The following is a 16257-nucleotide window of genomic DNA, read 5'->3' on the forward strand; positions in this document are numbered from 1 at the left end:
CCAAAATCTTCCAGCTCACCCCCTGCAACATGCTGCAATACTGATGTCTGCCCATGCAATCAATTTATGAGCTTTAGTAAAGCAGTGTTTCTCTTCCTCACCGTTTAGCTGAGTGTTTGTGTCCCCGCGCAACACAAAGACTGCTGTATCTGCCATTGAACGCACAATAAATGGAGAGGCACAAAATGTAAAAGGAATTTGGTGTATTGAAAAGCCACCAAGCTCCGGAATGCTTATTCATTGGCCTTTTGATGTTTTCCCATTTATGGCACATAAAAGCCTCATTCTGCATTGGGAAAGAGATTTGGAGAGACATCAGTGAGTCGCTCTGTGGCCGTGTTGTCGCTACATTGGTTCGGTAGCGTGACAGTAGCTTAGCTGTTTTCAGAGCAGTGTAGCTTTTGTCGTAGCAAGCTACTTTTTCCCAAAAGCAGTGTTGAAGTGTGACGAAATGGTTTGTTACTGTTTTTTTTTTTTTTCATGTTGTGATAAGCTAACTGAGGTATATACAAATAACTATCATTCAAAAGGTGTGTGTTTCATGTTTGGTGTCATTTTTTAGGATTTCTTTTAAGTCTTTTTTTGCTAACCAAGGCTGCGTTTATTTAAATTTAATTTATTCGTGTGATCAAAGCTGAATTTTCAGCATCATTACTCCAGTCTTCAGTCACATGATCCTTCAGAAATCATTCTAATATGATGATTTTCTGCTCAAGAAACATTTATGATTATTATCAATGTTGAAAACACTGCTTCATATTTTTGTGGAAACTGTGAAACATTTTCTTGACATTTCTAAACATGAATAGAAAGGTCAGAAACACTTTAGTTTAGGGTCCAATTCTCACTATTAACTTGTTGCTTATAAGCATGCATATATTGACTGTTTATTAGTACTTATAAAGCACATATTAATACATTATTCTGCATGACCATATTTTACATCCCTAATCCTATACCTAAACTTAACAACAACTATTAGTTGAGATTACTGAATTATTATTAGTTAATAAATTAGTAAATAGTGAGAATTGGACCCTCGTCTAAAGTGTGACCAAACGTTCAAAAGAACAGCATCGTTTGTAAGATTATAAATGTTTTTACTGTCACTGTTGATCAATTTAATGCATCCTTTCTCAATAAAAGTATTAATTTCTTTTGGAAAAAAACTGACCCAAAACTTTTAAAGCTTCAAAATAGTTATTTTTGTTGGTAGCATGTTATGTAGCTAACCCCATTTTCAAAAAGGTAACATCAGAAGGCTAGAAACATCACCATCAGGCTTTAATAGCATAAATATAACAAACACACAGAAAGAAATGACAGAAACGGCTCTTGCGTGTTTGGAAATGGCAGCGAATGGGCTAAATGACTGCAGTAGTGTAACCCAAGCAAATATTACACTGCATAGACTCACAATTATCACGGATCGGAGGAGGGCATGAACGCAACAGATTGGTGATTACCATTGTGAGGGGCATTAATTAAAGCTAATTAGTATTTGTCATTTTGACAGAACGTATAAGGAGCCGCACTGGTTTAGCGGGAAACGCCGGCGCTCATTAAATGGACTGTAACAGGAGGAGATTACATCCAGGAGGAAGTCCATCATTCACCCCCGTGTGGGACGTTAATGGTATAATCGAGCGCTCAAAGGGTTGGCTGCTTAACTTACATTAAATATGAAATATGACTCTGTCCACGTCAATATGGCATGTCAAGACCTGATTTTTGTAAGTCTGTCGTGTTAAGTTTGAATAAATGATGTCAAGCAACTGGAGACGCGATTTGAACGATGGAGAGAACTTCTTTTATGTCCACATCAGTAATAGGTTGTAAGTGTTTGAGTCATTTTGAACTAGAGACAGATTGCTTGGTGTATTTTTTTTTTTATTTGACTGCATGAAATCTGCTCTAAACCACATAGTTGTGCTTCTTTAAGTCATTTTACTTTTCTTTTATGTACAGAATTTGATGCTTTACCATCATCCCAGAATTGAAAAGCCCGAGGCTGGAAAGAAGTCTCTTCTGCTCACAGAGGCTGCATTTATTTGCTTAAAAACACAGTAAAAGCAGTAATATTGTGAAATATTTTTACAATTTAAAATAGCTGTTTTCTATGTGAATATATAGTCAAATGTAATTTATTCCTGTGATCAAAGCTGAATCGTCACATGATCGTACAGAAATCATTCTAATATGATGATTTGCTCCTAAAGAAACATTTATGATTATCATAAATTTGTGGAAACTGTGATACATTTTCTTCAGGATTCTATGACGAAAATTTTCCAAAATAGAATCTTTTGTAACATTATAAATGTGTTTACTGTCACTTTTGATCAATTTAATGCATCCTTGCTGAATAAAAGTAGGCTACTAATTTCTTTAAAAAAAAATAAATAAAAAAAAATCTTGCTGACCTAAATTTTTTATAAATTTAAAACTTTTTTTGTTTTTATTTGTTTTTGTCTGAAAGTTGCACAGTCTGAATCAGGTTTTGTGTGCAGAATGAACAAAGCCGCCTAACTCTGTGTGTGTGTCTGTGTGTGTGTCTAGGTGGCGTGTGTATCGCTCAGTCTCTGAAGATCCCTCGGGAACCCAGGCCTGGGGAATTCGACAAGATCATCCGCCGGCTCCTGGAGACCCCCAACGCTCGGGCCGTCATCATGTTCGCAAACGAGGACGATATCAGGTGTCTCCTTTCTGTTCTTAAAAGACTTTCCCTGGCTAACCGTTCCCTGTTCCCTTAAAGATCTCCGGCTGAGAGAAACCCATCATCAGTGCCTTGAGAAAGAAAGGAAAGAGGAAGCAAAAAGGAAGCTGGCTGCGTTTACGAATATAATACCTGCATACTGAATACTGTTTTATTATATATATATATATACCGCCTACTGCTTTTTTAAAATTAAAGTCCCCTCTAGTCAATCATTTTATCACTTAAAATCACCAAAATTACATATTTAAAGTTTTTTCCTTGAAAAAACAAATCGTCATGCCTTAAAACATCTTGAATGTAACTCGACACCCTTGCCTCATTTAGTATTTGCGGTTCTATGAATATGCAAATGAGCCCCGCCTCCACTCACTCACTCAGCTCAGAGATCCACTCGTTGACGATCACACGTTGATCTGATTGGTTGCAAGGTAGTTTGTGATGTCAGAAGCACCAAACTGTGTTTTTGAGACTGTCTTTGATTCACTGCAGTTTTAAGGAGAAAATACTCAGCAATGGTGTTGAATTTGCACATGAATTTGTCTTAAAGCATATTAAAAACACCACATAGACATATAAACAACATTACAAACTGGATATTCACCACAGGGGGACTTTAAGAAGTGAATCAGCACGCATTATACCAGACATTTCAAACACATCATCACATTGCATGTGATTGCATAGCTGTCTAAGCACAGCCCAGACGTCTAGGCTAAAACAAGGCAACATTTGGGCTGTCAGTGAAAATTTAATAGATGTCTAACCATATCCCAAGAATAGATGAGTCATCTAGAACATGAGCAAGTCAAAGAAATGAAACCAAACACCTTGTAGTCACTGTTTACTTTGCCTTACATGATGGACTATCAAACACCTTGCAAGTTATTTTGGCAGGTAATCAAATTCAAGGTTATTCTGGCTGGAAGTGGGTTACTCATAGTCAGACTATATTGGGTCTATAGTTAACAGAGACGGACGGATGGACATCAGGGATAGACTGTGGCGTTTAGAGGTTCAATTGGTACTAAGCGGCTCAAAGTGTGGCAAGATAATATCCTACACACCATTACACCAGCAGCTGATCCACTGATACACGGCAGACGGGTCCATGCTTTAATGGTGTTTACAGCAAATTCTGACCCGACCGTCTGAATGTTGCAGCAGAAATCAAGACTCATCAGAACACAGGGTTTCTGCAGGTTTCAGTAAGTCAAATTTAAGACCTTTTTAAGACATTTTAAGACCATAAAGATTGAAATTTAAGACCTACACGAGGCATTATCCAAGTTAGATAGATAGTTACCTCGGGATCATTAGAGTATCTATCTATATCTTTCTATCTATCTAGGATTATCTGATGTGTGTGTGAGAGAGAGAGGGAGAGGTAGATATTTTTTTTAATAGAAAATTGTACTTTTGCATATTATACTGTAAAAACACAATTATTGTTGATTTTAGTTGATCATAGTTTATCATAATTAGAGAGGAAATGATGAGATGATTAAAGTGACCAAAATTATCACGGTTATCACAGAATCCTGTTCAAGAAGTACTAATACTACAGAATGAGGTCAATTCAACAAGTTTTATGTCAAAAAACAGCAAATAACAAATTGATTAGCATCAATATGCACTTTTTGTTGTCACCTGTCACATGACCTGCGGTGCGTTTGCGGCATTCTGAAAAGTTTCGATTTTTTTCATCTCATTGCGCCTGGTATAAAATTAGCATTTGAACAAACTTGAGCGCGCAAAAGACGCGATATGTGAACGGCGAGCTAGCTCATATCAAGCCACGAGCTATTGGTAGCACGCGAGCGACGTGTTGGAGACCGCTGCTCTAGGGCTCCGCTTTGTAGGCTACAACTCAATACTTTTTTGCTACTTTGTAATAACTTTCTGCGGCCAGCGTTTCTGGAAATGAACGAGGGTAAACACTTTTTTAGACCTGACTAAATGAAATTTAAGACCTAGGATGAAAATCTGGCCGTTTTTAAGGCCTTAAATTTAAAGTTCAGAATTTTAGACTTTTTAAGACCCCGCGGAAACCCTGGAACAGGCAAGGTTTTTTTGTTGAGTCCGTGTGAATCGTAGCCTCAGTTTGCTGTTCTCGTCTGGCAGGAGCACTGGTGTGTTTCTTCTGCTGCTGTAGCTCTTCTGCTTCACGGCTGAGACGAGTGCTTGTTTGAGTTACGGTAACCTTTCTATCAGATGAACCAGTCGTTCAACCAGCCATCAGCCATCCTCCTCTGACCTCTGGCATCAACAAGGCCTTTTCACCCGCGGAACTGCCGCTCACTGGATATTTTCTCTTTTCCGGACCCTAGAGATGATCGTGTGTGAAAATCCCAGTAGATCAGCAGTTTCTGCAATACTCAGACCGGCCCGTCTATCACCAACAACCATGACACATATGAAGTCACTCTTTTCTTCCCCGTTCCGATGTTTAAACTTCAGCACGTCGTCTTCACCATTTCTACAAGCCTAAATGTATTGAGTTGCTGCAATGTGATTGGCTGATTTGATTTTTGGGTTTTGCAATTGAACAGGTGTACCTAATAATGTGGCTGGTGAGTGTGTATATAGAGATAGACTGTGTCCGAAATCACATACTTTCTTGAGTTGGTACTTATTTTGAATAAGCAATTCTTCACGAACGCTATATAGTATGTTCTATGTAGTATGAATGTGTGTAATATGAATGTGTGCAGTATGAATATGAATGTGTGTAATATGAATGTGTGCAGTATGAATATGAATGTGTGTAATATGAATGTGTTCAGTATGAATATGAATGTGTGTAATATGAATGTGTGTAATATGAGTATGTGCAGTATGAATATGAATGTGTGTAGTATGAATGTGTGCAGTATGAATATGAATGTGTGTAATATGAATATGAATGTGTGTAATATGAGTATGTGCAGTATGAATATGAATGTGTGTAATATGAATGTGTGTAATATGAATGTGAATGTGTGTAATATGAATGTGTTCAGTATGAATATGAATGTGTGTAATATGAATGTGTTCAGTATGAATATGAATGTGTGTAATATGAATGTGTGTAATATGAATGTGTGTAATATGAATGTGTGCAGTATGAATATGTGTGCAGTATGAATATAAATGTGTGTAGTATGTGTGTAATATGAATATGAATGTGTGCAGTATGAATATGAATGTGTGCAGTATGAATATGAATGTGTGTAATATGAATGTGTGCAGTATGAATATGAATGTGTGGAATGTGTGTAGTATGAATATGAATGTGTTCAGTATGAATATAAATGTGTGTAATATGAATATGAATGTGTGTAATATGAATATGGATGTGTGTAGTATGAATATGAATGTGTGTAATATGAATATAAATGTGTGTAATATGAATGTGTGTAATATGAATATGAATGTGTGTAGTATGAATATGAATGTGTGCAGTATGAATATAAATGTGTGTAATATGAATATGAATGTGTGTAATATATGAATGTGTATAATATGAATATGAATGTGTGCAGTATGAATATGAATGTGTGTATTATGAATGTGTGTAGTATGAATATGAATGTGTGTAATATGAATGTGTGTAGTATGAATGTGTGCAGTATGAATGTGTGTAGTATGAATATGAATGTGTGAATTCGGACATACTTCTTTTGTCGCATACTGTTTCTCACCAACTATATAGTAGGGAAGTGTGTGATTTGGGACGCAGCCATAGAGCGATTAAGAGGGGAGGAACAGCTAAAACACACTCATTAACACACTTCTCCGAACGCACCGTCCCTCCCAGCAGCCTCTGCTCAGCTCCTGCTTTATCTCAGTTGCCACCTGTATATTGTCTAACTTTACTGCACTAAGTACAGATGGAAAGCAATTAAGAATGCTGGAGAGGGTGTGAAGTGAGGCTTTCTGGGCCTGGAGGGAGGGATGCTCTACTTTCCTCTGCTTCTTCAGATTGTGGAGGTCCTCGCAGCTTTCCTGAGCCGGTCCCCGAGGTGCTGCTCTGCGCGCACAGATTTGGCTTCATCACACAGAGACGAATGAAAAATTTTGGCTTTCCTGCCATCTATACATATGTTTGTTGATATAACAGCTGCTGATGAGTACAATATTTATTTTTATGCCTTGGAGGCGAATGCTAATCTGACTTCATACTGAAGTTACATAGAGTTTTAAAGCAAGCTCAGGCAAAACAGGGGGAAATGAGTGTTAAATGTTGGGCTTATTAACAGATTGACCAAGGGCATGCTAACTATTTCACACTGTGAAGATATACGGAGAGACTTAAGTTTAAGATAGTTTTAGCTTGAACTTATATCTAACTTTTTAGTTGATAACTGATAAGCATTTACTTTGATTCTGAATCAGACCTTTTCCGTTACGAATTGGTTTTCTCAATTTCGCTTTTTGGATATCATCTTGGAGATTCTGTACACAGTTAATCCAGATATTATTTAATAATTCTTGGGTTAATTTGTTCTTTCCAGTCACTTCTCTCTTCATCTTTCACAGTGACAGTGTAACGATGCATGCAGGGAAGCTGAAGACAGAAGACTCGGGTTCTCACAAAACACTAATAAGTTTAATTCTTACTCAAAAAGCAAGCAAACAAGCAGTGCAAACACATCTCAACATAACAGAGACTGGACCGAGAGTGAAGGCAAGGCTGAGGCTTAAATAACAAACTGAAACGAGTTAATAAATGACACACAGCTGAAACCAGTGAACTACTAATGACGGTAACCATGGAAACTGAACAAAGGCGGGAAACTGAACAAAGGAACATGTGAAACTCAGACATGAACAAAACAGGGAAACAGATCAAAAACAAACATAACCCTGACAGACAGAATGAGCAATATCTTAACAGAACTCCTGTCCTCTTTCCCAAATCCCTCTCGATTAAAATTAGAATAATATTCATTAGTTTACATTAGTTAGCATGACCTAATAATGAACTGCACATATACAGCATTTTTAATCTTTGTTAATCTTAATTTCAACATTTACTAATACTTAATAAAAATCTTGTTAACATTAGTTAATGCACCGTGAACTAACATGAACAAACAATGAACAGCTGTATTTGTATTAACTAACGTTAACAAAGATTAACAAAAACAGTAACAAATGTATTGCTCATGGTTAGTTCATGTCCTACATTAACTAATGTTAACTAATGAACCTTATTGTAAAGTGTTACAGATCTTCTTAAGGCTTTAGCGTCTCTGAGTCTCTGACGTGAGTGAGGAACGAGTTTGTCTTTATCTGAATATCAGTCGCAGAGCCTGCAGCTCCTGACACACATTTATCTGAACTCAAGCGCTTCACTAGATGAGATATATAGATGTGCTGTTTGAGGCTGATGTACCATTGTTTCTGTCTACAGACGAGTGCTGGATGCTGCCAAGAGGAGCAACCAGACGGGCCACTTTCTGTGGGTCGGGTCTGACAGCTGGGGAGCCAAGATCTCTCCGGTGATCCAGCAGGAGAAAGTGGCGGAAGGAGCCATAACCATCCTGCCCAAAAGAGCCACGGTGGACGGTGTGTACATGTGACGTACTATCGATCGCTCAAATGTTTGGTGTTTTTGAAAGAAGTGTCTTTTGCTCATCAAGGCTGCATTTACTTTACAGTGAAAACAGTGATATTGTGAAATATTATTACAGTTTAAAGGAGGTTTTTATATTTTGATACTTATTAGAATATAATTTATTTATGTGATGCAAAGCTGAATTTTCAGCATCATTACTCCAGTCTTCAGTGTCACATGATCCTTCACAAATCATTCTGATATGATCATTTGATGCTCAAGAAACATTTCTTATTATTATCAATGTTGAAAACAGTTGGATTCTTTGATGAATAGAAAGTTAAAAAAAAGAAAAATTGTGTTTTTTATTATTATTTTTTAATACTTTTTTAACATTATAAATGACTTTATAAATGACAGTTTTGATCAATTTAAGGCATCCTTGCTGAGTAAAATTGTTAATTTACCCCCCCCCCCCCCCCGATTGTTTTTTCTTTTTAAGTAAAATTAAAAAAAATCCATTTTCTTTTAAGTATTGACCCCAAACTTTTAAACTGTATATTTTTAACTGTATAGTATTATCAATGTTGAAAACAATTACACTACTTAATATTTTTGTGGAAACCATGATGCATTCTATTCTTTGAAAAGAACAGCATTTATTTGAAATAGAAATCTTTTGTAACATTATAAATACTTTTTGAATGCTGGTGTATGTGACAATTTACAGAGCCCCTGAAGGGAAATAATGGTGGAAAAATATGGGATGGAAGGAATATATTTCAATGCTTTTGCATTCTCTCGCAAATGTTTTGCGTTCCCCAAGAAACTTTGCGCTTGCTTGCTAAACCTTTGTGTTCTTTGTGAGCGAATGCAAAGTTTCTCGGTTTCTCAGATAATGCAAAAAGCATTGACAAATATTTCTTGCTCCCTTCTCATAGTGTTTTCCTTCACCGTGTCCCTTTTGGGGCTCCATAGCAATCAATTATTAATTAAACATTATTTGTTAGTAACCAGAAAATCGATATTTAGCAAAACAATATTTAGAACTAGATAATGATTTATCATCACACATTCCCTTTAAGAGCAGGCGCGCTTGTTCCATGGCGGATGCTATTATAACGGCGGATTTGCCAGGCGCACGCCAGGAGCGGTTCACAGCCGAGGAATCCGACGTTCTCATCAGGGCCGTAAAACACAGAGAAGTGACATTGTATGGGGATGGAGAAACCCACCCAAATTAGCTTCGGTTATAATGTATAATCATGTGGGTAAATGTGTAAGCTAGATTTATGCCTATTTATGCCCACATCTTCATGGACACCACAATGATTTCCCTCGTGTGGTAATATTTTTCCTTGTAATTATGTATGGTTTGCAAAAATGGGAATTGCTGTGTCTGTGTGTAGGTGAGAGAAGCAAAGTGTATGCGCATTGTGCACACGCTACATTATGGCCAAGCATGCGCCCTTAAAATAGCATATGAATAACATGCGCAACGCGCCGCTGACTTTAGACTAGGTTTCTCCTGGTCTGTGGCGGAATTGTTTTCTGAAACTGCAAAATAGCACCAGGGAACGTTTGCGCCGGAACACGCCTCCTCTTTTCGCTGAACCGCCCCCGGGAGCGCAAGTTCATTCCCTAATTTACCGACGTGCGTCTGTGGAGGGAAAAGTCCGCTGTGCGTCGGGTGCAAAATAGGAATGACACATGCGTCAGTGTACAAAGTCAATTGCGCTGGGTGCAAGATAGGGCTCAGAAAGTCACAGTAAATCATAAAAAATTCAATAGTGAATCTATTTTTCCCCCCTGCTTTTAGTGAACTAGTTCTGGCTATAAATGAGTTTTGTGAGTGCAATCTCTATAAAATGATTTTTTTTTTTAACTGGAAAACGATATAAAAAGAAATGGAAAATCATGAAAATGTCATGGAATATCTTTTAATTTTGATTTAATGATCCTTTTGTTGTAGGCAACAACAACAAAAAATCTTGGGTGTATTCAACTAAACTGGTCAACAATCTTAGTCATTTCAATAGCAAAAAGTTCTCAGTGTACCTGAATTCACCCATAGTTCGCAATGCTCAGACTTAGTGGAGACATTTATTTCTGCTCTCCAATGTTTTCAGAAGCATTGCTAACAGTTAGCATCATAGTCCGACACTTAATACCGTATCCATACAGTGGCGAGTGCATCCCAGCCTCCTCCTGGTGGTTGTCTGCACTCAAGTAATCATAGCACTGTCCCTCAAGCAGCGGCTCTCGGCTTTCAGGCAACAGCTTGGGAATAGACCCACCAATTTGAGCACTTTTGTCAGAACACATTGTATAATTGTGTCTGTGGGGACAGGGATTAGACGCAGACATCCAGACAGGAATACCGCCGAGGATTTACACATGCTCTGCCACTTAACTGACACAAATGTGTGTCATTTCTTTAGATGCTTGTCTCCTTTCCCAGTCCATAATTTGAATTCATTAATACTACTACTACTAATAATAATACATTTAAAATGTATTGTGCATATACTGTTTATGTTGTTGTAGTGATCTTTTACTGTGCCAAAAAATAGCAGTTGCTGTAAGTGGTCGACCAATTACAACAGACTGGGCCATCGACCAATCAGAGTAGAGTAGACCAATCACAACAGACTGGGCCATCTGACCAATCAGAGCATAGTAGACCAATCACAACAGACGGAGCCATCTGACCAATCAGAGCAGAGTAGACCAATCACAACAGACTGGGCCATCGACCAATCAGAGTAGAGTAGACCAATCACAAAAGACTGGGCCATCGACCAATCAGAGTAGAGTAGACCAATCACAACACACTGGGCCATCTGACCAATCAGAACATAGTAGACCAATCACAACAGATGGAGCCATCTGACCAATCAGAGTAGAGTAGACCAATCACAACAGACTGGGTCATCTGACCAATCAGAGCAGAGTAGACCAATCACAACAGACTGGGTCATCTGACCAATCAGAGCAGAGTAGACCAATCACAACAGACTGAGCCATCTGACCAATCAGAGCAGAGTAGACCAATCACAACATACTGGGTCATCTGACCAATCAGAGCAGAGTAGACCAATCACAACAGACTGGGTCATCTGACCAATCAGAGCAGAGTAGACCAATCACAACATACTGGGTCATCTGACCAATCAGAGCAGAGTAGACCAATCACAACAGACTGGGTCATCTGACCAATCAGAGCAGAGTAGACCAATCACAACATACTGGGTCATCTGACCAATCAGAGCAGAGTAGACCAATCACAACAGACTGGGCCATCTGACCAATCAGAGCAGAGTAGGCTCTTAGAAAGGCGGGGTTTCAAGAGACCATGGGCCCTATCTTGCACCCAGCGCAATTGACTTTGTACAACAACGCATGTATCATTCCTATTTTGCACCCGCGCAAAGCGCGCTTTTCCCTCCACAGAAGCACGTCGCTAAACTAGGGAATGAACTTGCGCTCCATGGGCGGTTCAGCGCAAAAAAGGAGGCGTGTTCCGGCGCAAACATTCCCTGGTGCTATTTTACAGGTTTAGAAAACAATTCCGCCACTGGCCGAAAAAAAACAGTTTAAAGTCAGTGGCGCGTTGCGCATGTTATTCATATGCTATTTTAAGGGCGCATGCTTGGCCATAATCAATGTAGCGTGTGCACAACGCGCATACACTTTAATTCTCTCATCTTCACACAGAAGCAGCAGTTTTCATTTTTGCAAATCATACATTATTACGATAGATAGATGAAGATAATGAAGCTACTTCAGACCAACCCTTTTTAGATTTGCGCCTGGCGCAAGAGTCATTTATCCCGCAGGTATAATAGCAACAGCGCCCGAGATCCGCCCACAAAGTTACTTGCGCTTTGCGCTTGACACTTGCGTTTCAGATCATTAAAATAGGGCCCTATATCCTTGATTGAAGCGTTTCAGACACTGTGAGAAAAGAGCTGATGCTGCAATGTATTTTATGAGAAAATTAAAGTGTTTTTTGAACATGGATGCATGTAAACCTATTGTATGAGACTCCAAAATAAAATTAGGACCCTTTAAAACAGTATAAAAGGGGCACTTTAACAATGAACAATAATATATTTTTAACTTAACATTAACCTAGATTATCAAAAGCTGTAAAAAATTATTGCTCATTTTTAATTAATGTTACCTAATGTATGATGCTGAATGTTAATCAATTAAACCTTAATGTAAAGTGTTACCAAAATTATGTGTACTGTATGATTTTTACAAGAACAATGTAAAATACTATTTCAGTCTTTCTACTTCAAAACTTTCACATTTAATTCAATGTGTTATTTTCCATTTCTCTGTAATTCATTGCTTCAGATGCTTATCGCTTTCTTTTCCTCTCCTCTCTCTCCTCAGCGTTCGATCGCTACTTCCGCAGTCGCTCGCTCTCCAACAACAGAAGGAATGTGTGGTTTGCCGAATTCTGGGAGGAGAACTTCGGATGCAAGCTCGGGATGCACGGAAAACGGCCCGGAAGCCTGAAAAAGTGCACCGGTAAGAAGTGTTTGTGTTCGAGCTATTATTTATTTAGGTCAGCCACTCATCTCTGAAAGAATTTGGGTTTTTTAAGAGGAAGTTGCAACAAAAGCCAAATGGCTTCGAGAGGACAGGAAGTGACACGTCTCTTCAGGGCTGTCAGGTGCCCGTGCTCGAGCAGTCAATGCAAACAATAGTGTCCAGTGTCTGACTTCATCCTTACTCTCCTCTCTCCTGTCCTAAAGGTCCAAGTGTGCCAGGATTGACTAATTGACTAGACTATTGTCTAACACAACTGAACAGAAGGCACGTTTATGGGTACATTAACTGCCGAACCACACATTTGTTTCCCTCGTTAGTCTCTCTGACATTGTTCAAACAATGTCGCTTGTGTTGTGACTGTAAATTTCCAGACCCAGCATTCTGTGGGGAATTGATTGGATGGTTGTGGTTTGCTATTGGCTGATGTCATGTGAGTGACAGGTAGAGCCCCGCCCTCATCAAGAGATGATGTCACTGCAGGAGGGAGGGAAGTTATTCTGATTCAAGATTATGATACACGTGAATGAAAAAAATAATAATAATGATGTGCACGGAAAAATCATTTATATTAAATGCTGCATTATTCCACAAAAAAAAAAAAAAAAGACGTGGTATGTCATAAGTTTGACTTTTATATAACACCATGTATTAACTGATATGCTACTGTATTCCTTGAATGCAATGCAAGTGGCTTTGGATAAAATTCTTAAGTGTGTAGTCTGTCAATTAAAATATAGATAACCAGTATTAGTATTTTTTAAAAACAATATAGGCTGATCTCTACAGTAACTGTGACCGTATGCCAGGGGGAATGTTGTATTGTTACAACAATTGGGAACCAATCTGCTGTTAGCCTGGAGCTGCCTGTCGACACACACACACACACACACACACACACACACACACACGGCGGTCAGATGGAGAGGAAGCTCAGTGTGTGGCATGAGTCACTGTGCTAATCTGAGGGGAACACTGAGTGTGTGATCTGGTCTACCTGAGTCCTGCGACCTCGTCCCACAACATGAGCAGAGACAAACCCGGGTCAGACTCACAGTGACCGTCAGCAGAGCCTGAACATCAGCCTTGACCTCCAGCACTTCAGTTCAGATAATGCAGACGCTGAGGCAGGCTTTCAGAGGTTACTTTAGCTGAGTTAAGTTTTGTGTGTGTGTGTGTGTGTGTGTGTGTGTGTGTGTGATGGGTAGGTGTAGGGGTCGGGTTAGTGTGTGTGTGTGATGGTAGGTTTAGGCGTCAGGTTAGTGTGTGTGTGTGTGTGTGTGTGTGTGTGTGTGTGTGTGTGTGATGGGTAGGTGTAGGGGTCGGGTTAGTGTGTGTGTGTTTGTGTGCGTGTGTGTGTGTGTGTGTGTGATGGGTAGGTGTAGGGGTCGGGTTAGTGGGGTAGGTTCAGGGGTCGGGTTAGTGTGTGTGTGTGATGGTAGGTTTAGGCGTCAGGTTAGTGTGTGTGTGTGTGTGTGTGTGTGTGTGTGTGTGTGTGTGTGTGTGATGGGTAGGTTTAGGGGTCGGGTTAGTGTGTGTGTGATGGTAGGTTTAGGGGTCGGGTTAGTGTGTGTGTGTGTGTGTGTGTGTGTGTGTGTGTGTGTGTGTGTGTGTGTGTGTGTGTGTGTGTGTGTGTGTGTGTGATGGGTAGGTTTAGGGGTCGGGTTAGTGTGTGTGTGTGATGGTAGGTTTAGGGGTCGGGTTAGTGTGTGTGTGTGTTTGTGTGTGTGTTTGTGTGTGTGTGCGTGTGTGTGTGTGTGTGTGTGTGTGTATGTTAATGCAGGATAGTATAAGTGTGTGTGCATTATATCAACAACAAAAAAATATATTCTTACTCAGTATTTTTGACTTGTTTTACAGTAAAAATATTAAATCAAGAGACGCAAAATGACTTAAAGGGTTAGTTCAGCCAAAAATGAAAATATATTCACCCACATGTCGTTCCAATCCCATAAGATTTATTTTCATCTTCATAATACAAATGAAGCTATTTTTGAGGAAACCTGAGATTTCAGTCCCTCCATTGAAAGCCTATTCATCCGTACATGTACATGTGAATTGAGCGGTTTAATCCAAGTCTTCTGAAAAGACACGATCACTTTATATGATGAATAGGTTTAATTGAGGCTTTTATAAACATTGATCAGCGAACACACATATATAGTTAGATGGAGACCAACTGTGGCTTTTCCTCCTGTACCTTTAAGGCTTCGATATGTAAATTACCTTTATTGGGAAAGACTAATGTTGTAAATTGGCTGAATCCTGCACAGGTGATGATATGCAAATGTGCATTCATTAATATGTTAATGAGCTGATGTTTGTGCAGCACAGTTGTGGATGGACTGGAGATTTTTATATACAGCACATCAAACTTTTATTATTTCAAACGAGCAAGAAAAATCCACAGTACACCCTGCTATCTGATACTGAACGAAATAAAAACTCAGCAGAGCTGCTATTAAATCTACAGTAAAGAGGAGCGTGAAAGCTGCAGTTGAGTAGTAAGAAAGCCATTGTGAGTGACAGAAGATCTGAATGTGAATGTACGCTTGGAAAAGCGCACAGGGGAACGAACGCAACCCTTTCATATTAGGAAACTTCCGCCCCTTCTGAGAGAACGTGCTTGACATAATGAACATAATTATACCATCACACACACCGCCAGCACTCATATTCTGTGACGTCTCAGTCATTCACAGTATCAGTTGTTTTTCGCACTCAAACACAACAACGGCACCATTAGCGGAAAAGCTTCATCACACGCTTTCTTCAAACAAACGAACAAAAGCACCACAGCAGTTCTCACTTCTCAGGAAAGCATTCGCTCTTTAACAACTAAGTTGAAGCAGGTTCATTTTGCTCTATGCAATGTTGTAAGAATTTGTTTAGCAGGTGATTATCAAACAAAGAGGAAAATTCTCACATCAGCTTTTTAAAATTGTAATAATATTTGAATGTTTTTACTTATTTTTGATCACATAAATGCAGCCTTGGTGAGCAGAAGAGACTTCTTTTTAAAAAATATATATATATGAAGAGTTCAGATGCAAAAGCCTCTAAGTGCCGTCTGAAATTTTCTTCTAGAATGATCATTTTTATCAAGCTCGTATATTTAAGTTCAGTAATTTCACTTAAATGGCAATGAAAATTACCTATTAATTGTCATTTAAGTGAAATTACTGAACTTAAATATACGAGCTTGATAAAAATGATCATTCTAGAAGAAAATTTCAGACGGCACTTAGAGGCTTTTGCATCTGAACTCTTCATATACAGTGAAAAATGTTTTTGAATTTAAGTCAAAAGTTTGGACACATTACTATTTTTAATGTTTTTGAAAGAAGTTTCTTCTGCTCATCAAGCCTGCATTTATTTGATCAAAAATACAGGGAAAAAAAAGTAATATTGTGATATAATATTACAATTTAAAATA

At 38.7% G+C, this 16257-nt stretch overlaps 1 protein-coding gene across 2 annotated transcripts in view; it reads left to right on the forward strand.

Annotated features, from left to right (window-relative positions):
• Nucleotides 1–16257, forward strand: part of grm8a (glutamate receptor, metabotropic 8a) — a 192232-nt gene that overhangs the window by 122641 nt on the left and 53334 nt on the right. For both annotated transcript variants that reach the window (XM_084111682.1, XM_084111681.1), the window contains 3 exons: nt 2560–2695; nt 8115–8269; nt 12663–12800. In XM_084111682.1, coding sequence (XP_083967808.1) covers nt 2560–2695; nt 8115–8269; nt 12663–12800 — 429 coding nt within the window. The remainder of the gene's footprint in view (nt 1–2559; nt 2696–8114; nt 8270–12662; nt 12801–16257) is intronic.

This window comes from Abramis brama (assembly GCF_963993115.1).
Source record: "Abramis brama genome assembly, chromosome: 4".
Taxonomy (NCBI): domain Eukaryota; kingdom Metazoa; phylum Chordata; class Actinopteri; order Cypriniformes; family Leuciscidae; genus Abramis; species Abramis brama.